Here is a 24,210-nt window from a genome sequence, read left to right as displayed (position 1 = left end):
TCACCTTCTATTTTAAATGTTTTTATAATAATGTTTTAAAAAGTCAACGTCTCTGCTTGTCTTATATTTAAAAAGTCAAAAAGTCTCTTGCACTCATGGTCTTGCTCATTCACTCTCAGTATTCTTGCTGAGATTGTGGATACAGTCTTTCATAATCCAACGCCAACGCCAGTAACTCTCAACCTTTTTTTAGAGTCGAAGCACCCTCAGAAAATACCATCTCTTTGTTTTTTGACTCCAGAAAAATAATAGAGCACTTTTTCCATTGCTAAGAAAGCCCACTTTTTGTTTCTGGGTTTATTTTGCGTAATTAGGAAATGCTAAGGCAAGATTTTGAAGGGAACCTATATTTCACTTGATATGTGGCATAGGTACTAAGACAGCATCAAGTCACTCCTAGTTAATTGGGTTCTGTGGAGCTACCTGTCATATGGGAATTCGCTTCTATTATTTTTAAGAATCTATCACTTGAATTACCAGGTTGTGGTCACACTGCTCTCAGATTAAAATTACGCCAAGTCTCTTCTAGGTGGGGAAAGTTGCTAGATATGCCTGAGCATAGACCAAACCATCCTGATCCAGCAGCAGATAATGTCATGATTGAGGATCCTGGTTTTCTGTTTAAAAATCCCAAATTCTCTGATTTAAAAACAAAAAGGCCCTATCAAATACTCTGGCTAAAACCCCCAAATCCTCATTTTTCTGTGATTAAAATGAAACATCACTATATATAGGTATCAATTTAACACAATATTTTTTTGATATATTTTCAATTTTAAAGCAGTTTGGAAGCCTACTCAATCACTATAATGAAATAACTTCTAAATACCTATACATTTTGGCATCTGATTCTGGGTTTTTTATCATGGAAAATCAGAGCTCCCCCTACCTCCATCACTCACCAAGACGTGGGTCCAGCTTTGGCTGTCCCTCCCCCACTGCTTTGTGGCGCTGAGCAGCCCTGATATGCCAGTGCCCTGCTCATGCCATTGCAAGTCACTCCTAACCCACAGCACCCCCAGCCCTGCTGGTGCCCTCCACTCCCCAACCACAGCGCCCTGCCCTCCCCAGCCCTGCCAGAGGGGGCTACCAGCTGCCAGGGCTATGGGGCTAGGGACCTGGGTCCGCAGTCCCCTGCTGCTTCCTCCCCAGGCCCCCAGTAACACCTGAGCCCCAGCTGCCACCTTCGGGAGGTAGTGGCTGCTGTGACAAAGCAGAGTCCAGTTTCCCCCCCTCCCCCCATAGGTGGCAGGCCAGAGCGGAGCCTGTGGGGGGAGGCAGATGTGGGCTGCCTGCTGCAGGCTTGGCACTCCCCGGCTTGCTGCCCTCCCCCGAGACCTCCATAGCCCAGTAGGCAGGACCCAGTGTGTCAGGGCAGAGCAGGGTGGCGAAGCTTGGTGCCAGACAGTAGCTCTGAGCCCCCCTGGCGAAGTGCCCCCTGCCAATCTGGCAGCAGTGAGGGACACAACTCTGCACCACCACTCTTCCTGATGCCCGGTGAGCAGGGGCACCCCACCATGGAGTTGTGGGGCTCACAGCACTGGCACTGAGCTTCCCCACCCCACTCTACCCTAGTGTGCTGGGTCCTGCCTGCTGGGCCATGGAGACCCCAGTGGGAGGGCAACAGGCAGGGAGCATAATCCCACAGCAGGCAACCTGTAACCATCCCTACCCCATGCACAAATCTGGGGGGCACATGGCTCCCAGACCTCCCTGGGAGTGTGCCCAGCAGTGGGGAGCCAGCTCCCCACCACCATAAACTGCCCATGGCTCCGTCCTGCTCCCCCGAGGCTGCGCATTCTGGCCCTAGCCCCAAGCCCCATACACCACCCCATCTGGGCAGCAGCCCCAGCCCTGTCCAACTCCTTCCTCCCTCCCTCCCTATGGGGGCCTCAGCCACTCCCCACCCCAAGACTTACCTGCCGGGAGCAGTTCTCCAGGCTGCGTAGCAGGCATGTGCACATGTATGCCATACACACGGCGCCTCCTGCTGATCGCTGTCCTCCCACTTCTGCCAGCCTGCAAGGGGAAGCCCACCATTTCTAGCATTTTTCTCCTCCAAGGAAGAAAAATCTGGGTTTTACTGTGTTTTTCTGTGGCAGACAGAAAACTCAGATCCCTGGTCATGATTCAGTCTATTTACTGGTAACTTTGTGGTTTAAGCAGATTTTTTGATTTAAGCCTATTCCAATTAAGTTTGGAGTGCTACAGACCTTTTCCTGTAATTTGCTTATGAACTACTTCTCCAGGATATTCGGCTGGAGGGGTTTGTTCCTGTGTTTGCAAGATGAAATTCCTTCACCCTCTATACCTTTATACCCCTTTTTTCTTTTGGATTTTTGCATTTTTTTGTGGCTATCCAGGGAAATGTTGCTCTACTTATTATATTTTGGTTCCCCTGAAGCATACAAGACCTCAAAAAAAGGCTGCATGGAAGCTCTTCCCTATCATTTATCACACTTTGTTTGAGTCTTATTTCCATTAGAACAGGGGCCTCATTGCTTCCTGTAACCTTCCAGAAAGACAGTTTATTCTGAACACTAGAAATAAACTGTTTTTCTGGAAGGTTACAGGTGCTGTAGTTGTATAGCAGTCTTCCCAGTGTTTGGACAAAATGATGGTAAATATACAAGCAGGGATGTAAAGTACTTTTTTCTTGGTTTTTTTAAATGACAAAAAAGTGCAAACCACATTAATCTCAGGCTGAATATAAACACAGGTTAGAAAAAATAAGGCTTATCAAAGAAAAAAAATCCTCCTCTCTGAAGCTTGCAAAATAAAAAAGTACTGACTTTTTAATAATTCTACTGCATCAGGAGGAGATAAATAGTTTGGAAGCTTGTCACAGCTCCATACAACACACTAAAGTTTTACTATAAATGAAGTGAATTGAGAAGCTTTTTTGCTCACTTCTTTTTTCCATTAATTTGTCAGAGCCTGTGGATTTTTGTGCGTCTGAAGTGCCTGCTTCTTTCAGGAACCATGGGACTGAATCATTACAGGCAGCCCACAGGTCTGATGACTTCATTTCCTGGGTTATATAAAATCCAAACTTCCTAACAAATTGTCTGCAGGAAGTGTTTACCACATTGCTATAGAACAATTAGAGTGCACAGAAACCTGACCAGGTTGAAAAAACAATTACATGAAGTACTGACGTTAATTTATAAAGCCCTTTAAATGTCACAGTTGGGTTGCTAACCAATCTACCTACCTGGGTTCCTGTGTAGAAATATTCAGCTGGACTTCAAGCCCAGATTTATTGAGCAGGGTGGAGGCCTGTCTGGAAAAAATGCTTATTAAAGCATTATGACTGCCTTGTTACATGCTCTGTAACAAATGACGTAGCCATTTAAAGGAAAAGGGGACTTGAGGACAAATGTTGTTTTTCCATAAGAAAGTGTAAATCTGGAGCAACTTCACTAAAGTCACTTGAATTAATCTAGGTGAAGAGAAACAAAAAACTTCCAACAAGGACATAACATCTATTATTGTCAAATTGACCTACACATTTTTTTTTCTGAACAAACAATTCTTTTTCTATGATGTAGAAATTGCATGATAACTTATTTTGAAAAACTTGTGAATTCCTGGCTAAGGCATCTGTCTTTCCTGGGTCACAAAATGTTATCAATTCATCAGGATGACAGATTCCTGTTGGTTGTGTCATCGTTTTCCTCCCCCCATACACTTCTATCAATGTTCCTAAAGTCAGCCTTGAGCTGGAGTTTGAATATAAAAGGGAAGATGCAACTGTTTGTTTCTGTTTGATGCCAAATTGCTCTTATTCAGAAAATGATAAGAAGTATAAACTAAGAAAAATACCAAACAGAAGACAAATCAGGATCAGTATAAACTAACTGGCATTTAAATGGTTGGTTCCTGAATAGAACCACATATGAAATGGGTATTGCGTCACTTATTAATTTTGCATGTGATAATGAAGAGTTCTTTTCGGAGCCTTGAATTCCTCCAGAGTGTGCATGTCAGTAAGAAGTAGGACATCAGGACATCCACTTGCAGATACACAGAATCACACCTAATATTATCCTTGCAGTTTTTAGGCCAGGTCAGCAGTAACTAAAGCTATTTATTCAAAGCCTCTTAGTACCTTACAACATTGGATGTGAAACATGTATATCTGCAGATGATTAAGCTTCCCTAAAACTGTTCATCATTTACTGATTAGCAAATTTTACTGCAGTGAAATTCCTGTTCAGTTGTTTGGTTAGGAGGCTGAGATTATGTAACCTTTAACTGTTGCCCTTTACCTTATAAACTGAAAGGATCAGACCTCTGCACAGGCAGTAGTAGCTCTAATCCTCTACCAGCCAAAGACTGACCTCACAAGGAAGCCTTGCATCGATTAAGAACCTGGCTGCTACTTTGCCTAGTTCCAAACATGCCTGTGGGTAGTAGCAGCTCTTGAGTAACTGACTGCTTTATTACATGCAGCAGTGCTGAATTATTTCTCTCTCAAGCTATCTGTGGTCACTTTAGAGCTGGACTCTCTGGTTTGGAATAATCCGAACTTTTCCCCCCAACAAAAGTTTTCTTTTTTTTCTGTGCATGAAACGGAGTATGATACTTACCCTCTTCACAAAAGCCCTCTAAGATCTGCTGATGGAAGTGTGTGCATAATATAAATATAATGCACACATTTTCAAACTCTGGCAGGCAAACTCAGAAATTTAATTCCATGTTTGGGTTTCTAAAATAAGCAATCTGATTTTTTTTATTTTTTTTTTGGTAAAAGCTGTGTACAGTAGCTTAGCAAGTCAGGCTACTTAAGTACCTAAGCATGAAATTATGCATCTGGTCGCTATAGGCCAAAATTTTAAAATGCTAGCCTGTTTCTCGCTACTGGGACTTTGCAATAAGAACAAACAATGCCAAAACAATGAAGTTTGGAGCCCAGGGCAAAGCATGCAGTGGCAGCCTGCCCTCACCCTGCACACAAATCTGGGGAGCACAAGCCCCCCCCCAATGCTTGCCTGGGAATGCACACAGTGGCAAGAGGCGCCCTTTCCCCATCCCCATGGTGCCCCTCCCCACAAATGAACTGTTCATGGCTCTATCCTGTGCTCTGCCCCGGCTGGGCAGTGCCTGTTGGCACCCCTTCACTTCGATGCCCTAGTCGGTCACCCCACTTACCCCCGCCTCTCTTGCTATGGCACTGGGAACAAAAGGGAGTCTAATTCTGAATTCAGATGCTTCACTTTGCACAGCTACATTTCAAATGCGCGCCAGCATTTAGTGAATTTGAATGTATCTATCAAAGCACCTTACTGAGGCCTGGCTTTCAGCAATTGCTGGTCACTCAGCTTCTGAAAACCAGGCATTTCCAGGTTGGGGTATATTTGTCACCCAAAATAACAAGCTGCTTTTGAAAGTCTTAGCCTTTTTGATTGACTGCATTTTTAAATTGCATATCTAGTTGGGGAGAGGTAGATATTTACAACATGTGTTTGAAAGAGATGTGGGGAAGGAACACCTACTCTGAGAAATTCAATGTTAAAATGAATGTTGGTACATTGGTATACCCAGTCATTTTGGTACCATTTAAAAAAAAACTCTTTTCTTTACACATCTATGTTTTTTACTTTTTGAGAATGGAATAGCCTTTTTAACCATCTGACTCAACCTTCCTTTGCACTCCAGACTTTGACTGAGCAAATGGGCTTATGTGTAGACTGAGCCCTTGATGTAACTATAGAAATCATATATATTTGATGCATCACCTTTTACATGAATCACCCTCCAGTGCTGTTGAACTGCTGCTGTTCATTTCCTGTGTGAAGGGGGGTTTCTATAAAGTGCTTTACCCCTATGATTTTTCATTCTCTATGGCTAGCTTAATTTGTGCTCTCCCCGACCTCTTCTCCCCCCAACTCCCAAAGAAAAATAATCTCTAGGAAGAGACTGTTGGTCTCAAAAGTGCATAAAACAAACTGTAGCTGTAAATTGCATCTTCTTTTGTAAGTGTTTCCTTGGGAAGGAAGATTAGAGTGAAGAGGTGATGATAATAATAAGCAGGTGGAAAGTATGTCTTTAAAGAAATGCATGGAAAATGAACACAGCACACAAATCCCATTAACATAGCAAGACAAGAAAGAGCTTGAAATGTGTTTGTATGGAAGCCAAGTTGATTACTGGAAGACAGTGATAACCCACAAAATAATGTGTTCAGCACCATTTTTCTACTTTAAGTTTCTCTACGTTCTTGTGAAAGAGGGTATGGGGAAGAACCATTGTCATATGAAAGTTTCTAGAAACAATGGGCTAGATCCTCAGGATAGACTGAGCTTCACTTGGGTAGGGGCTTAGTCTTAATCCCTCTTGTGTGTCTCAATCCTGGGACCATATGAAAGCTGATTGGGCCCCTTGCACAACCTTTGGGCAACTCTAATTTGTGTCCATCTGTAGTAGCCTCCAGTGGGCTATTCTGGCCTCTGTGGATGGATAAAGTGCAAGATTTACCCAGTGCTAGAGAGGTTGGGAGGGAGTAGCATAGGTCCAGGTGTGTGCTAGCCCCGCATGACCTAGGCACCGTCTGTATGCTGGAAGAATCCTTGTGCAGGCAGATACATTAGGCTTGTGTTAGATTGACAGACTGTCTCAGACAAGCGGTGGCAAGGGCCAAGATATGGTCCAGTGGGTGTGAAATAAATCACCATATACTTATGCATGAAAATGTATATCTGTATTAGTGTCATGACAGCTGTTATTGGAAGGATTCTATGCAGTGATGTCAGTCTGCTTAGTCAAAGGTATTCCTACGCATTCGCTAGCTGTTCTTTAGGAACAAATGAGGAATCAAGGATAAGAATTCTGAAGCTTAAAAGATGCTAGCTGAAACCTAAGAAGGTGGGCATTTAGAAACAACACTTGGCAATGACCAAGCATGTAATGGGTGTTCTTCCAACACAGGGTCTAGCCTTGTAGCCTTGACTCATTTGAAGTCATGGGACTTAACCGTATGAATACTGCAAAGGAGGGGCAGTGTTTTTTGGCAACAATATACCACAACAATACATTCATTACAAGTGCCTTTTGATATCTAAGATTAGAGGAAAACTGTAAAGTGATATCTTTGGTCACCAAAGACATAACAAGCATTTTTTTGCGCTCAGGACAGCAACAGCAGTGGTGTCTGGGCTGGGCTGGCAGTAGTGGTGGCACACATTCTGAGTCAGTGTCTGCAGCTGGTGCGCCATTTGTTCACTCCTAGATAGGCCACTGTTGGTCACTCCTTTTTCCAGTGCTTTTCTGAGGACCCTGGACTGTTTATAGATATATTTAAAAGTGTTTTGAAAATCCAGCTTTGCCACTTGAAGAGCTGTGGCTCTGTCCTCTGTAGAGTAGCTGGCACCACAAAGGGCAGCACCAAGGAGCAATATACAGAAACTACAATTGAGCCCGAGTCTTTGGGAGACAAAGGAGTACTCCTTCCTCTTCTTGCTTGCTTGCCCTCTGCTCAGGGGTCAAGAGCAATCTGGCTCCGTATATTTAATTCTCAGAAGTGCTCTAACTAATCACTGCCGTTTTCCTTTTGAAGCTTGGCAAGGAAACTTGGCTATTGGGTAACAAGGCCTGAGTTTGTACAGGTCCCTCCCTCCCCTGCCCCCTTTTTCTTTTCGAAATGGATTCGGAGTTCGGCTACCATTATAAATCAGTCAGACCTAACTTAGTGTGGGCTATTTTGTAAAGGGAGAAGTACTAAAAACTGCCAGTGCTTTACCTTAGCCATCTCCTTGCCCTCTAACTTTTCAACCCATGCCATCACATTTTAAAATAGATAAAATATGGTAATGTTTGAAGCAGTAAGAATTCAAAAGAAGGAAAAAAGACAAGAGAGGTTTTTGTACTCTCTTCTCCACTTATTTCCACAAGTAGGAGAAGAGGTAAAGGCTTGACCAAACATTTAATTGATCCCAAAGAGTTTGGGGAGAGTCATAGGTCAAAAATAAATGTGTAGCACTTACAATAGATTAATTGACAGACATGTGATGGAGGGAATCGCTGAATACTTTTCAAAGGGAGAAAAGGGATTGAAAAGATATTTGCTGATGACTTTGCTTATATACTTTGATCCTTTCCTCTGCTTTTTGTTTGCTGCTAGGATTTTAAACTGTATAAGTCCTTTGGTAGTTGACTTTTTTGTGTTTGTAAAGCAGAGAGCATCAACTGGTTGTTATCATAGTTTCATAGTAGCTAGGGTCAGGAGGGACCTGAACAGATCATCTAGCCTGACCCCCTGCCAGAGGCAGGAATGAATGCTGGGTTCACAAGACCCCAGACAGGTGATCATCCAACCTCCTCTTGAATTTGCCCAAGATAGGGGTGAGGACCACTTCCCTAGGAAGCTGGTTCCAGATTCTGGCCACCCTAACTGTAAAATATTGCCTCGTGATCTCTAGCCTAAACCTATTCTCCATCAGCTTATTACCATTGTTCCTCATCACCCCAGGTGGTGCTGGGGAGAAAAGGGCTCTTCCTATTGGCTGATGATCTCCCCTGATGAGTTTGTAGGCAGCCACCAGGTCCCCCCTCAGCCTTCTCTTGCTGAGCCTGAACAGGTTCAGGTCCTTCAGTCTCTCCTCAGAGGGCCTGTCATGTTGCCCTCTCACCAAGCGAGTGGCCCTCCTCTGAACGCTCTCCAGGCTGGCTACATCCCTCTTGAAGTGCGGTGCCCAGTACTGGACGCAGTACTCCAATTGTGGCCTGACCAATGTCGCATAGAGGGGGAGTATCACCTCTCAGGACCGGCTTAAGATGCATCTTTGGATGCATGACAAGGTATGGCTGGCCTTGCTGGCTGCGGTCTGGCATTGGCAGCTCATGTTCATCTTGGAGTCAATAATGACTCCAAGATCCCTTTCTGTCTCTGTGCTTTCAAGAAGGGAACTCCCCAGGCTGTATGTATGCTGTGGATTCCTTCTCCCAAGGTGCAGCACCCTGCATTTGTCTACGTTGAACCCCATCCTATTCTCATCTGCCCACTTTTGTAGTCTGTCTAAATCTAGTTGCAGCCTCTCTCTCCCTTCAAGTGTGTTTACCTCACCCCACATCTTAGTGTCTTTGTCAAACTTGGACAGCATGCTTTCCACCCCTTCATCCAAGTCACTGATGAAGATGCTAAACAGTATTGGCTCGAGGACTGAGCCCTAGGGTACCCCACTACTCACATCTCGCCAGGTTGAGTACGACCCATCCACCACTACTCTCTGGGTGCACCCCATCAGCCAGTTTTTTACCCATGCAACTGTGCAGGTAGCAATGCCACAGTCACTTAATTTATTGATGAGGATGGGATGAGAGTCAGCGTCAAAGGTCTTCTTAAAGTCTAGAAAGACTACGTCCACGGCGACACCATCATCCAAGGATTTAGTTACCTGATCTTAAAAGGCAATCAGGTTGGTCAGGCAGGACCTGCCTTTGATGAACCCATGCTGGTTACCCCTGAGCATGATCTCCCCTGCTGGCCCCCCACAGATGTGCTCCTTGATGATTCTCTCCAAGATCTTCCTGAGCACCAAGGTGAGGCTTACGGACCTATAGTTACTGGGTCCTCCTTCCTCCCTTTCTTAAAAATGGGGACCACATTAGCTAGTTTCCAATCCACCGGCACCTGGCCAGATGACCACAAATGCTCATACAGCTGGGCCAAGGGCTCCGCAATGACCCCTGCCAGCTCCCTCAACACCTTGGGTGTTTCCATATAGAAATGTGCTGTTTTTTTCTCTCTCTCCCCTTCCGTCCCCCCACCCCCAATTTGGAATGAAAGTAGAATACTTAAAAAAAAAAATCCTTCAAATAGTTTTGAATTGTCATATTTCTCATATAGAATGTGCACCTTTTCCCCCCCAAACTTCGGAGCATGTATTAAGCTGGGGAGGTGATTTTCTGCCCAAGACAAAAGCACCCTGCTTTGATTCCTGCACCATAGTGCTGTTGCTATGGGATTACTAGTCAGCATGTGAGGCAGTCAGTTAATTTAATTCTTTTTATTCTTCATTCCACAGGTATTAATAATTGTCTCCTTTTTAATGGTCTTGATATTCCACTAGTCAGGCTAACCTTTCTTAGAGCAATTTTGCTTTCTGCTAGCTGCTTCTGGTCTCTCTCCTCCTGTTTCACTGCCCTGGGGTTACGGTTCAGCCAAGACATAGGTGGATGGGCCTGCAGGTGGGTCCTGAAGGGCAACCAGGAGATCAGGAGGTGGAGGTACATGTTACCTCCACCTAGACTGATACCCAGGTGAAGGGCATCAGGTCAGGTCTGGATCAGCAGAGCAGAGGATGAAGGGCCTGGTCCCAGGAAAGCTGAGATGGATATCCAAGAGATGCAGTCCAACGTACGAGCTGAGAGAATCAGAGATCTCATGCTGAGTTCCAGGGAAGATCCAAGAGCAAGGTCAGTGAAAGCCAAAACCAAGTCAGGAGCCAGGAGAATCAGAGATAAAAGTGAATGTGAGGCTTGCCAGAGCAGACTAGGACTGTCATCAAGACACGCCTGCAGTATGAAGCTGCAGGTATTCTTAAATGGGTCAAGGGGCACTTTCAGCAATCAATCCAGTTACAGAGAACTGGGACAGTCACACTAGCCCAGGATCAAGGTCAGGAGTGGAAGCTCAAGAACGCAGCTCAGCTGGGCTTGATTGACCAGAGATGCTGTCACTCAGAGACTCTTTAGCTCTATTCAAAATCATGGATCCACCCATGGGCATGAGTCTTCGGCAGTGGCTAGGGTTTCAGCTTTACATAAGCAGGAAAGTGTAGGTAATATTAGGCTCTGTTCGTGCTCCATGCAGCCACAACTCTGGAAACATCTCTTTTTCTTCTTTCTGCCTTTCAAAAATAAGGTGCTTATTATATCCTGGGGTGTGTTGTATGCAAGAAAATATGCTAGTTTCAGAGTAGTCAAAATGTAAAATATAGACAAAATCAAAATGTTCTATTTCAGTTGTTTAAGTTCATTAAATAAAACATTTTAAACTTAATTAAAAATAAAAAACAAAAATGTATTTCCAAAAGTGTCTAAATGTTTCATATCATGGTAATGTTATTTTTCATGTCTTTTTTTTTCAAAATGAAATCTAAGCATTAATATAAATGTTTTATAAAATAATTTGATTTTCATGGAACTGCATTTTCATGTTGAAAACTGTTCAGTTGAGGCTTTTCCAATGAGCTCTTCTACATAACAGAAATTGCAGATCTCCCCTTTGTTTTAGCAGACTTTCATATTGCATTTATTTAAACTGGGGACTCCTACACATAGGAATTAGGAACGCAAGTTTTTGTATGTTTATTTGTTTTTTTTTGTTTTTTAAGTCAGTTGCTTGGCCTTTGGGTTTCACTTGTAATCAGATCTTGGGGCTGCGTCACTAGAAAAGGATTCGGAAAAGAGTCAATTTTGTGTAGTGTTTTCTTCTTCCAACAGAAGTTTGCAAAACCCTCAAGTAAAACACTTCAGCTATTGCAGGGCTGTGTATCACATTCCTCCATTTACCTAGATGAGTACCATATCTTCAGGGAACTGGCAGACTTCCCAGTTCACTGCCTTAGCACCTTTTGGGGAAAGTTCTTTATTTTCTTTGCCTAGACTTAGGAAGTTGTGGCAGTGAAATTGTAGGCACCAAGGAAAGGATAAACAAGTTGAGAAATCCTTCTCCCCTAGTAAGAAAGCCTACCCCATGCATAGTGAGCAAAATGTTGTCTTAAACTCATGATATTCTTGTAAATAGAACAAGTTTCCTCAAGGATATGCTACTTAAGTGGAAATTTTTGCTTGAATTTCCTGACATTTACACTCCTAATATCTTAACCTTATCACCACATCATATTAACAGCAATATAATCATCCATTTGTTTTCTTCAGAGATAATCAGTAATGCTGGCTGGAAGTTTTCTGGCAAAACATAATTGTATAGGAAATGCCATTTTGTTGAACTCAAAATGCTTCATGTTGGGTTTGAGGTTTTGCCATATCCAACAGAATTGTAATAGGTTCCTGCCTGGATTCCTGCCCCAAGGCTAGGTAACTAGTACTTCTGGGGTTCTTGGTACCTGAAAAGACCTGCTTGTTTGGATTTCTGAGCCTTTTGCCATGGAACTAGGATCTTGATCTCTAACCAGGGTTTGATCCTAACTCTACGGTGGTGAGACTGGAAGCCCTGACCACTCCTGGTTGGAGCCTAGGTTCTTGGTGATTCTAGGCTTCTTACAGTGCAAGTGGGACTTTGAGCCTGGAAGCCCTTGCCTGAGCTCCTAGTAGTGTTCCTTCAGGGAACACTGCATGGTAGGGCTACCCTGGAGCCACATACCCAAGTAGCCCCATGAAGCTACTTAGTGAAATGGACAATCTGGTCTATTTCATGGTTACTTCTGGTCTTCAAGAACTTAGAGACTTTTTTGGCCCAGTTTTAGACAGCGTTCAAATTATTTTAAAAAAATGAAAAATCAAACCATGATCTGCTGGAAGCTGATCAGTTATTCAGTCTGATCTGAAAGGAACTAGATATGTTAATAACAAATTCTGCATTCCTAGGTCTTCATGGCACTTCTGGAAGGTTTAAGTCATGGAGATCCAACATTGTCAATTTTCTTATCTCTCCTTTGTTTAATCTGACTGTGTTCAGTTTCCTTTCCTTCCCACCCCAGCCTTTGGTCATTGGTGGGAATCCATCTCCAAATAATAGGACCTTTCCCCAAAAACTCTAATGAAGTAAAAGAACATACTCTAACATGCTGGGGAGGTTGGAGTTTTCACAGAGCTCTGAGCCCCGGGGCTGAGCATTGCTTCCATGGCTGCTCATCACCTCTTTTTCCTACTGTTGAATTCAGTGTGGGTAACGAGAGAGTTGAACAGCGGCAATACTCAGCTCTTGCACTCTGGAGCTGTGTGTAAGCCCTGATCTTGCGGGCATGTCAGCACAGGTGAGTGCTGCTGCCACTTGTACTTTCCTGTCTGCAAAAGGTCTGTGTTCAAATGGTAAATGTGCTGCCAGGACAACTTGTTTATTTTCATAAACCATCATTCTGGTGATGGCTGTGCTAGGGAAGAGTAGACACTTCTTGAATCTGTGTTTGACCTGAATCTTTTTTCCTGATAACTGTTGGAAGCTGTTCCAAGCCCAAAGGGAGGTACTCCAAGCCCAAAGGGAGGTAATCCCAACACGGATCAAAGGGAGCAGGAGGGCACACAAGCCCCCATGGCTCACCAAAAGCATCTGGGAACGTCTCTTAGCTAAAAGGGAGGCGTACACCAAATGGAAAGGAGGGGCCATCACCAGGGATGACTATACTGCAGTTGCTCGGGGATGTAGGGGGGCAGTCAGGAAGGCCAAGGCAGAGATGGAACTGGGACTAGCTTCCCAGATTAAGGACAATAAGAAGTCCTTCTTTAAATACATAGGGGGTAAAAAAAAGGTTCCGGGTAATGTGGGGCCCCTGCAGGACACGCTAGGAAATTTGGTCGTCACACCAGACAACAAAGCCAACATATTTAAGAATTTCTTTGCCTCCATTTTCCTAAGCAGGGACCGGAACAGTCACCCCCCCGCTGGGCCCCCCTCAGGCCCCAGGGGAGGCACACCTAAGCCAAGGGTTAGTGAGAAACTAGTTAGGGAACTTCTGGAGGGACTGAATGTATTCAAGTCAGCTGGTCCGGACAATCTCCACCCTAGAGTACTAAGGGAATTGGCTGAGGTCATTGCAGGACCCCTGGCACGGCTTTACAAGCACTCATGGTGCTCTGGTGTGGTGCCAGAGGCCTGGAAGAGGGCCAACGTGGTTCCCATCTTCAAAAACGGGAAGAAGGAGGACCCGGGAAACTATAGGCCAGTTAGTCTTACCTCAATCCTGGGCAAGATTTTTTGAGAAAATTATTCTGGCGCATGTCCACGAGAGGCCAGCAGGGCAGATCATGCTTAGGGGCAACCAACACGGGTTCATTAGTGGCAGGTGCTGTCAGACCAACCTGGTGGCCTTATATGATCAGATCACCAAATCATTAGATGCAGGGGTAGCAGTGGACATAGTCTTCCTAGACTTTCAGAAGGCCATTGACACTGTCTCTCACCCTGTTCTCGTTAAGAAATTGGGTGACTGTGGTGTCGACACCCACACAGTCAGTTGGGTCGCCAACTGGCTGGAGGGCTGCAGCCAGAGAGTGGTAGTGGATGGGTCGTTTTCGACCTGGAGGGATGCGGGCAATGGGGTTCCACAGGGCTCGGTCCTCGGGCCCGCACTGTTCAACATCTTCGTCAGCGATTTGGACGAGGGGGTAAAAAGCACCCTGTTCAAATTTGCTGACGACACTAAGATGTGGGCATGCTAGAAAGGAGGAATAGGCTGCAACCTAGACAGGTTACAAGGGTGGGCAGATGAAAATAGGATGGGATTCAACACCGACAAGGGCAAAGTGATGCACCTGGGGAAGAACAACCGGCACCATACCTACAGGTTGGGGAACTCCATTCTTGTCAGTACAGAGGCGGAAAAGGATCTTGGAGTCATCATTGACTCCAAGATGAACATGGGCTGGCAGTGTGGGGATGCAGTCAGGAAGGCCAACCATACCTTGTCATGCATCCACAGATGCATCTCAAGCAGGTCCAAGGAGGTGCTACTCCCCCTCTATGTGGCACGGGTCAGGCCGTAGCTGGAGTACTGTGTCCAGTTCTGGGCGCTGCACTTCAAGAGGAATATGGACAACATGGAGAGGGTCCAGAGGAGGGCCACTCACATGATCAGGGGGCAGCAGGGAAGGCCTTATGAGGAAAGGCTATGGGACCTGAACCTGTTCAGCCTCCAAAAGAAAAGGCTGAGGGGGGATCTAGTGGCCTGTTACAAACTAGTCAGGGGGGACCAGCAGGCACTGGGGAAGTCCCCATTCCCCTGAGCACTACCAGGAGTGACCAGGAATAACGGTCATAAGCTGGCAGAGGGTAGATTTAGGCTAGATATCAGGAGGCACTACATCACTGTCAGGGCGGCTAGGATCTGGAAATAGCTTCCAAGATAAGTGGTGCTGGCTCCTATACTGGGGGTCTTTAAGAGGAGGCTAGATGTACACCTTGCAGGGCTCGTTTGACCCCAGTACTCTTCCCTGCCATGGCAGGGGGTTAGACTAGATGATCTACTCACATCCCTTCCGACCCTAGAAACTTTGAAACTATGGATTGGTTATTACTGGGTGGCTTCAGCTTTAGAGAAAGCTGCCCAAGCATCTGTTGCATAGAAATTTAGAGCTTTGTCACATGGGACATTTAGCATGTGTTTTGTCTGAAACACAGTAAGCATTACTGTGTCATATTTAAGTTAGAACATGTTCTGGGAAGTCACATGGTAGTACTTACTGCAATTGCAGCTTTCTCTGGACAGGACTGGAGCCAGATGCTTCCCTTTCCATGCCCCACCATCAACACTGACCCCACCACCATGGACCATAGTTTGCATGTCCACCCATGAGGATGTGCAGCACTAATGTCCAGAACCCATACCTTCCCCACCTCATGTCCAGCACTGCCCACCCCAGGACTGCCTTCCCCTGGCACCCGGGGCAAGCCAGGTCTCCACTACTAGTGGTAGGTGGAGGGAAACACAGGCAGCTGACCCCAGGAAATGATGCCACTTCTGTTGCTGGATCTGTGGGTTCACTTGGGTCTTTCCTTGTGCAGTGTGGGAGCTGGGACTGACAATCAGTGAGCTGTGCTTGTATTATTTCTGTGGAACTGTCCAATGATAGCTAAACATGTCACTTAACTCAATCTGGAGACATTCCTCCCGCAAAAATTCCTAACTTTGCTATGATATGATCACATTTAGCATGTGTTTTACTGCTTGAGTGCATGACCATTTGAATATTAAGTGTAGTTAACATATCCTAAGTATAATGTTCAGGGTGGCCCTTAGTGTCTCAGAGTTGTGTCTACCTTTGCACAAAAAACTTCTTCAAATCTATCTGTTATTCAAGGTGCCAAATATAAAGGTCAACAGGTCAACTTGGCTCCAACTGCTGCTTCCCCTACACTTGAGAGGAAGGGGAAAATAAGGGGAATGAATGAACAAAGTTTTCCATAGAGTATTGCTATGTCATGGTGCAGGATGGGAGGTGTGGGGTGGGGGGAGTGGTGGAGAAAAAAATCATGTGAATGCATCAAGCATGTCTTCATTCCTTGTGGCTGACAGCGAGGCTGTCCCCACCTCCAGTTCTTTACTTCACTTTTTTTTGCACTCTCCTGTTCAATGCCATTCATTCAGGCCATTGTGATGCCTGGGGCCCAGTACAACAGCAGGATATAAAACAGGAATGGAATGTGTTCTCTCCTTCTCTGTTTTGCCCTGGTACGTTTATGCCCTGGGCACAACTGGATTGGCAAATAACTGTACTGGGTGTTTGTAATGCTTTTGTAGTACATATGGGGATTTCTCCCCAAAAACAAAGTTGGTCAGTGTAACAGGAGGCCAAGGTCCCCTGCTACTTCAAGAGGGAGAACTGTAAGAGGGAGAACGCAGGCTTGAGTTGTGTTTTGATGGTGGTAGCTAAGCTCAGGCCAGCATCTCAGCTGTGCAGCAGGGGGAGCAGGCAGCTCATTGAGTTAAAGGGGGATAAGTAAGGGAAGTATGGAAGGCCATGTGACCAGAAATAAAATAGTTCAGGAAGATAAGTGCTTAGACACATGTGATCACAACATGTAGATGCATCCAGTGTGTAGCAACCCATGGTCGGATACAAACTTATATTAGAAACTGACAGGGTTATGCTTGTATTTTTGTATTTAAATTACCAGAGGACTGGATTGTGGATGTGGCGGTGGTGAAGAGGCCACAGGAGAGTGCCTAGGAAGCACTTTGTGTTTGAGCGCACAGGGGTCCAGGGACCAGAGGGCAAAGACAGCAAATGGGCTAAAGCCAAGAGGGCCAATGCCCAAGCAGATGAGCTGAAATAAGACCAGTGAGGCATGGGTGTGGCTATGAGTGAGACTGGAGAGCATGATTAGAACTTTTAAGGTACAGCTGGATTTAAGAGGGCCACAATTAGTGCCCTGGGGTGATTTGGGCTTGCAGGGCCATGACTAGTGCATGGAGGGCAAGTTGAGTACCAGTAGGGTAAGTAGCATGAAAGTAGAGTAGAACTGTTTTTGTTTGCAGACTGAGGGACCAATGACAAGGAGAGACTACAAGCTATGCTAACAGAACCACTCCAAGGCTCTGGGGCAGCCACCCTACATGCGTTAACAGTTATATCAGGGCATGGGAGATGAGGCAGTGAAAGGGAGTATCTTGAAGAGCTGAAGTGAGGAGCAGGATTGATTCAGCCACTAGCGGGTGCTACCACTGCCCTTGGGACTGGTTCTGTCACAGTCAGGGATGCCACCCTTTAGCAAGGATAGCAATAAATGCAAAATTAACCTATTTTGGAGCAATGACAACATCATAACCCATTAAGAAATGAAAGCCACTGCTCTTTCCCCACTTTTCCTGTTTCCTACATCAATATGTTTAAAGTGCCTTGCCTCTCTGTCCCCAATATCCTCAAATTCCTCATGCTGTACAACCTGACATGTAAGAATTTGGATGGATCTATTAGAGCTCATAACAGATCAAAATCAAACATTCACTAATATGTTTGTTCTGTTTGGGGAGGGTAGAGTTCCTCTTCATAGATAATGCTATCTGAGCTAGCAAATTGGTAAAGGAGTCTCCTTGAATTTGGGGTACTACACAGCTATTTAATCCTGTCTGGGTAGAAACAACATTTGAGTGTGGGGGGGGGGGAAGAGAGGAAGGGAGGGGGGGAATACCAGAGTTTCATGGTATTTAGCTACAGGCAACCCCCACTTAGCACTCTTAATTGGTTCCTGAAAAACTGAGCATTAAGCAAAACAAAGTGTTAAGCAAAACCGAAACTAGTTGACAGTCCAAGATGGCGACCACAGGTGTTTTAAATGACCCAAGATGGTGATCGTGAGTGTTATAATGAAACTCACTGAGCACTAAGTGAAACCAGGTATCAATTTAAAATGAGCGTTATAGCAAAACAGCATTACGTGAAACAGTGTTAAGCAGGGGTTGCCTGTACTTGTGTATGCTAAAAGAAGTCTCTTGTTTGCCTCTGAGTGGATGTTTCAAGTCCTATTAGTAACAAATGTAGAATAAATTTGACTTTATTTAAAATATGACTTTTGACCTGTCTGTGTCTCTTTAACAGAGACTGAAGTTTCTAAGGAGCAAGATGTAAAGCCACCTGAGAAACTGAATTTCAGTAAATTACCAGGAATAAAAGGTACTGGTATTTATCTAAGGCTTCTGAAAGAAATAAGTACATGATAGGTTTGATATTTTTTCTATTCATTATGAACCTGATCCAATGCTCAGTGAAATAAATGGGAGTCTTTCAGCCGACTTCACTGGGCTTCTGATCAGGTTGCAAGAATGTAATCTGGCTGTAAAAACAGCAGCTGATCCTGAAGATTGAGAGTCCCTCATGTGGGACCTATTACAGAATGATTAGACTCTCTCTTTCATTCTGAGACTGTTGAGAGTGTAATTAAGGAGTGGGGAAAGGCAACATTTAGCCCTGGATAATTAGATACATCCAAGTTAACATCACTTTTGTAATAGAGATTTATTCGGTATTTCTTTGCCACTACAATGTTTTGTAAAGGTCAGTTCAGTAGTACTTGAGCCTTGAGTTTCAAAAGTTTTGGGGTTGTTTTAAGAAATGTTTTAAAGAAATAAATATCAGGCAAAGGGCATAGGTTCAGAACCATAGAGATGCAATGTGCCAACTGGCATTTTATAAAAATATGACATAAAAACAAATGATGAATTGTATCTCCTCTGAGCAGATTGAAACTAATAGTGTTTTGCTAATCTGTAGAGGATGGTGCTAGTACGACTATACAATACACTTAAGATTTAGAGGAGGGAACAGAACATAAATTGAGATCTAATCCAAAGCCCTACAAAATCAGTTGAAAGAACTCTGTTGGGCTCTGGTTGAAGACTTTGGTGGGGTGAAGTTATAACACCATACTGGGTATGTCTACACATCCTTAAATTTACTGTGCAATAAGTTTCTGCACAGTAAGTGGGAACAGGCTGATGTCTACATGTGCAGGTGTTACAGCACACTAAAGTTAGTCCTGAGTTAGTTCACACACATGCACAGTGTTACTTTGCAGTAAGGCATCTACATGTGCATTACTGTGCAATAACTAATTGGGAGTAAATTTGATACCTGCATGATGCATGTTTCAAATTTATGCTCAAGTTGGCACAAGTTGCCATATTTGCTGCACACTACGGGCATGCACGTGTATACACATGCCCATACTGCGCAGTAATTTCAGTTACTGCACAGTAAGTGAGCACTTGTAGATGTGCCCACTGATGAGTAAAATGTGTGCTGGTTGGTGAGAACTCCACATACCTGTAAATTCCAAGGAGGATTTAAGTTGAATTTCTCTAAACTGAGTCGCATGATAAGTATAACATACTTCATACTGACAAAAATAGTGTAAGTTTTTCATTGAGGCTGATAAACTCCATGCTTCTAAGATAATCTGAAGGACAGAACTTTGGGGTCATTGTGTATAACTCAGTAAAGCAGCAGCTAGCAAAAGATGTGTAGCAGCAGCTAACAAAACTATTAGGATAACCAGTTTGCATTAAAAAGACTAAAGATCTGCTAGAAACTATGGGTGATTATACATGTACTCCAGGAGTGTGTGTGGTTTACCCCCTGGAAGCAGGGGGTAGACCAAGGTCACCTTCCAGAACAAGGGAGGACTTGGGAATCTCCCATACTGTCCGGCCAGGGGTTGGACCAAGGTGGTCAACAGCCCCGAGGCCTGCTGCACCAAGGTCCCCACCCCTCTGGAGCTTTGCAACATGTACTAACCTCTTGCAGCCCCAGTAGAGCCTGCAAAACTGTCAGCTCCTGCTGGCAGTGCAGGCTTACCCACAGTTACCACCCCTGCTCTCCCTAAGGCCACTCGTAGAATGGTCCCCATGGGAGACTCCCTCCCTCCTGAGGTTGCAATCTGCCACCCCGACCCCTTAGCCCAGGAGGTCTGCTGCTTCCCAGGAGCCTGTATCCAGGATGTGGCTGAGAGGATCCCTAAACTCATTCTGCCCACCAGCCACTACCCTGTGCTCCTTATCCACGTGGGCACGAATGACATGGCTCGAAACAATCCCAGCTGGGTCAGGAGGTGCTACAGGGCTTTGGGAGTGGGGCTTAAGGGGTTGGGGGCTCAGGTGGTGTTTTTCTTGATCCTCCTGGTTTTGGGCTATGGGCCGAGGAGGATCAAGTTAGTCAACCAAAGACTGCAGCACTGGTGTAAGTGTGAAAGCTTTGGCTTCCACAATCACAGGTTGCTCTTTGGTGAGAGAGGCAGTGGTCTGCTGGAGAGAGACAGCCTCCACCTCACTCCACTGGGGAGGAGGCTCTTCTCAGCCAGACTGGCTGACCTGCTTGACTGGGCTTTAAACTTAGCCTGCTGGGGGTTGAGGGGATTACAGCCACTGCAGTCCCACTAGGCAACCTTTGTAAATCCAACAGGCTAAGGCACTTAAGGGAACCCACCCCTACCCTAGCCCTGGAACGATCTGTAGGGAAGGCAAGGGCTCCCAAAGAGACATTTATGTCCCTGTACACCAGTGCCAGGAGCTTGGGGAATAAACAGGAGGAATTCATCTTCCTGCTAAACAAGAATGACTATGACCTTATAGGGAGAACAGAGGCCTGGTAGGACTCTACCTATGACTGGGCCACAGGTATAGACGGTTATACCCTGTACAGGAGACATCATACAGATAAAAGGGGTGGGGGTGTAGTCGTCTATGTCAAGGACGACTACACATCCCTGCAAATTGACACTGGCACCCAGGAAGGACTGGAGTCAGTCAGAAAGACTGGTTAAAATACGTGGGGAACGTGGCACAGGGACATCATGGTAGGAGTCTATTACAGACATCCTAATGAGAAACAAGAGCTGGACCAGGAATTCACCAGGGAACTGGCTGAGGCTGCATGCTCTCGGTGCATGGGTGTCATGGGAGACTTTAACTACCTGGACATCTCATGGGAAGAGCACATGGTCAAATCCAATCAGTTGCAAAGCTTCCTCACATGTGTGGACGAGCTCTACCTGACTCAAGAAGTTTATGGGCCGGCAAGAGATAAAGCACTGCTGGACCTGGTACTGGCCAAAGGGGATGACCTAGTCAGTGACCTAAGAATTAACAGAAAGCTGGGTGATAGTGACCATAAGCTGATCACCTTTACTATCCATCGCAAAGCTGGAAAGTCATTCAGCAATACAGAAGTCTTCGACTTCAGGAAAACTGACTTTGACAAGCTCAGGAGGCTTGTTATCAAGGCCCTAAGGGACTATGACTTGACAGGAAGAGGAGTCCAAGAGAAGTGGATGCTTCTCAAGGGAGTGATCCTGACAGCACAAGGGATGGCCATCCCATCTCAGAGGAAGGGTAGCAAAAAGGCACAGCAACCCCCTTGGCTCAGCAGGGAACTTGAGGACCTCCTACACCTAAAAAGAGAGGCTTATAAAGGATGGAAGGCTGGACTAGCCACCAAGGAGGAGTACTCAGCACTGGTCTGTAGCTGCAGGGAGCAGATCAGGAAAGCCATGGCTACAACCAAGCTCCATCTGGCTTCACATATCAAGGATAACAAAAAATCCTTTTTCAGATATGTAGGAAGTTAGAAAAAAAGCAAGGGTAACATTGGACCCCTGCTGAACCAAGTGGGACAACTGATAACAGACTCCCAGGAAAAGGCCAGTCTGCTTAATGGGTACTTTGTGTCGGTCTTTCATCAGCTCAGTGGGACCGCCCTGCCTAGCATGATGCGGGACAGCCAGGGTGAGGGGGCATTTATACCCAGCATCAGTCTTGATCTAGTAAAGGATCACCCTGAGACGCTGGGCACCTTCAAGTCAGCTGGTCCTGACAGATTACACCCTAGAGTACTCAAGGAGCTGGCAGGTGTCATAGCCCAACCATTGGCAAAAATATTCAAAAACTCGTGGCACTCAGGTAAAGTACCTGAAGACTGGAAGAAGGCCAATGTGGTATCCATCTTCAAGAAGGGTGGAAAGTAGATCCTGGGAATTACAGGCCAATCAGCTTGACCTCAATCCCCAGTAAGATTCTGGAGAAAATGATCGAAGACACCCTTCTTGACAAACTGTCTGATGGCAACATCCTGAGAGACAGCCAGCACGGGTTTGTCGCAGGTAGGTCTCAACTGACCAATCTCATCTCCTTCTATGACCAGGTGACATGCCACCTGGACAAGGAAGGAGAGACCAACATCATATATCTGGACTTTAAAAAAGCCTTTGATCTGGTGTCCCATGACCTCCTCCTAGAAAAATTGGCCAACTGTGGCCTCGGCTACACCACAGTCCGACAGCTGGGAAACTGGCTCCAAGATCAGACCTAGAGAGTAGTGGTCGATGGTAGAAAATCATTATGGTGCTCTGTGACCAGTGGTGTCCCCCCAGCCTCTGTCCTTGGACTGGTTCTCTTTAACATCTTTATCAACAATGTGGACATTGGTGTCAGAAGTGCACTGGCTAAGTTCACTGATGACACTAAACTTTGGGGCACAGCGTCCACACCTGAGGACAAGCTAGTGATCCAAGCTGACTTGGATAAACTTAGTAAGCGGGCAGACAGAAACCTGAGGACTTCAATATCAATAAATGTAAGGTACTCCACCTCGGGAGGGAAAAGACCCCGCAGCACACTTATAGGCTCGGCAGTGCTACGCTTGCTAGCACCACTGCTGAAAGAGACTTGGGGGTCATGATTGACTACAAAATGAACATGAGTACTCTGGACTCATTCACGAAATGTTTGGATGCTTAACTTGCTGGGATCCTTTGACCCTAGCTGACTTCCTGCCCCTGGGGCAGGGGGCTGGACTCGATGATCTTCAAGGTCCCTTCCAGCCCTAACATCTATGAAATAAAATAAAAATGGAGATAATGAAAACTAGTTATTTCCTCCTGTTTTTCCTGTTTGTATAATACAAAAAGGTTACACTCCATGAAAGTAGTGAAGTAAATTTAGAGCCAGTCAAAGGATATACTTCCTTTCCTGACATGTAGTCAGCTTCTGAAACTTCTCATCACTGGAAGCAGAGATAAACTAGAGAGCTGAAGTAGATTGGATGTTTCTATGACCTGAAATAACATTGGTACTTTAGTAAGCTAAGAGATAAATATTAAAGTTCATGTGGAGGTGTGAGGGATAAGCTTCTTGCAATCTGTACTCAGCAGTGCAAAATTAGCTTAATTTATTATCCTTTTTTGTTCTCCACAAACATATATATGCACTCTCTCTAAAGCATCAGGTATTGACCTTTGCTGAAGATGCATTGTAGTACCAGCCCAGTGAGGCCTGTCATCTGATCTACCAAGGCAACTCCTCCATGTGCCACTATGAAAACCAAAATCTGTGTTATATTTCCACAGAGCTCTGTAACTGGCGTATGCATTTGGTCCCATCCTTAAATTGGATTACCATCTATCTTTTTCTTTTTAAACAAGGGACTTTCCCTTTCTTTGACCTAGCAAAGAACCTGATAGCAGTTTCCCTGTGAACAGCAAGCCTGTTCCATGTGAATGGCAAGCAGTATTTTCAATTGCTGCTCTGGCAAAAGATTCCTCACATGCCCTTGACATGAAAACAATGTGAACAATAGGAGGTAGCTGGAGTCAATGTGATGCTGGCATGCACTGCATGGAAGCAGTTTCAAGAGTGGGGGAAAAAAAAACTACTTGCAGTTGAGGGAGGATGTTCAGCAAATGGTTTGCATCAGAGGTTCAGAACCCACACAATAAAAAATGGAAGTGCAGAACACAGTCCAACAACCTGTGATAAGATCACATTGTTGGAATGGGGAGGAACATACGTCTCCACGCTATCTGGGCAGGGAACAAGAGTACAGCTGCGAGATCACACATTTGTCCTTTTTCTTTGGGCACTGACGTAGCAAGTAATCTTGATAGCTTTTCATTTAAGAGCATGACAAAGCCAGCAGGCGAGGATTATAACAGACAATATACAAAGGGTATTGCAAAGAACATGGATACAATGAGGGACTTTAAATTTAATCTCCTTTAAAAAAAAAAGTCTTTGTGCATTTTCAGGCCACCCATACAAT

At 45.1% G+C, this 24,210-nt stretch overlaps 1 protein-coding gene across 1 annotated transcript in view; it reads left to right on the top strand.

Moving 5' to 3' along the window:
- PDE10A (phosphodiesterase 10A) overlaps window positions 1-24,210 on the top strand; it is a 606,111-nt gene that overhangs the window by 229,049 nt on the left and 352,852 nt on the right. The window contains exon 4 of the mRNA XM_090042732.1: window positions 18,220-18,294. Coding sequence (XP_089898858.1) covers window positions 18,220-18,294 — 75 coding nt within the window. The remainder of the gene's footprint in view (window positions 1-18,219; window positions 18,295-24,210) is intronic.

The sequence above is a fragment of the Crocodylus siamensis genome, chromosome 1, assembly GCF_052110815.1.
Source record: "Crocodylus siamensis isolate JL-2025a chromosome 1, ASM5211081v1, whole genome shotgun sequence".
Lineage (NCBI taxonomy): Eukaryota > Metazoa > Chordata > Crocodylia > Crocodylidae > Crocodylus > Crocodylus siamensis.
The sequence above is the reverse complement of the archived record's forward strand: the minus strand, read 5'-3'. Positions and strand labels throughout refer to the sequence as shown.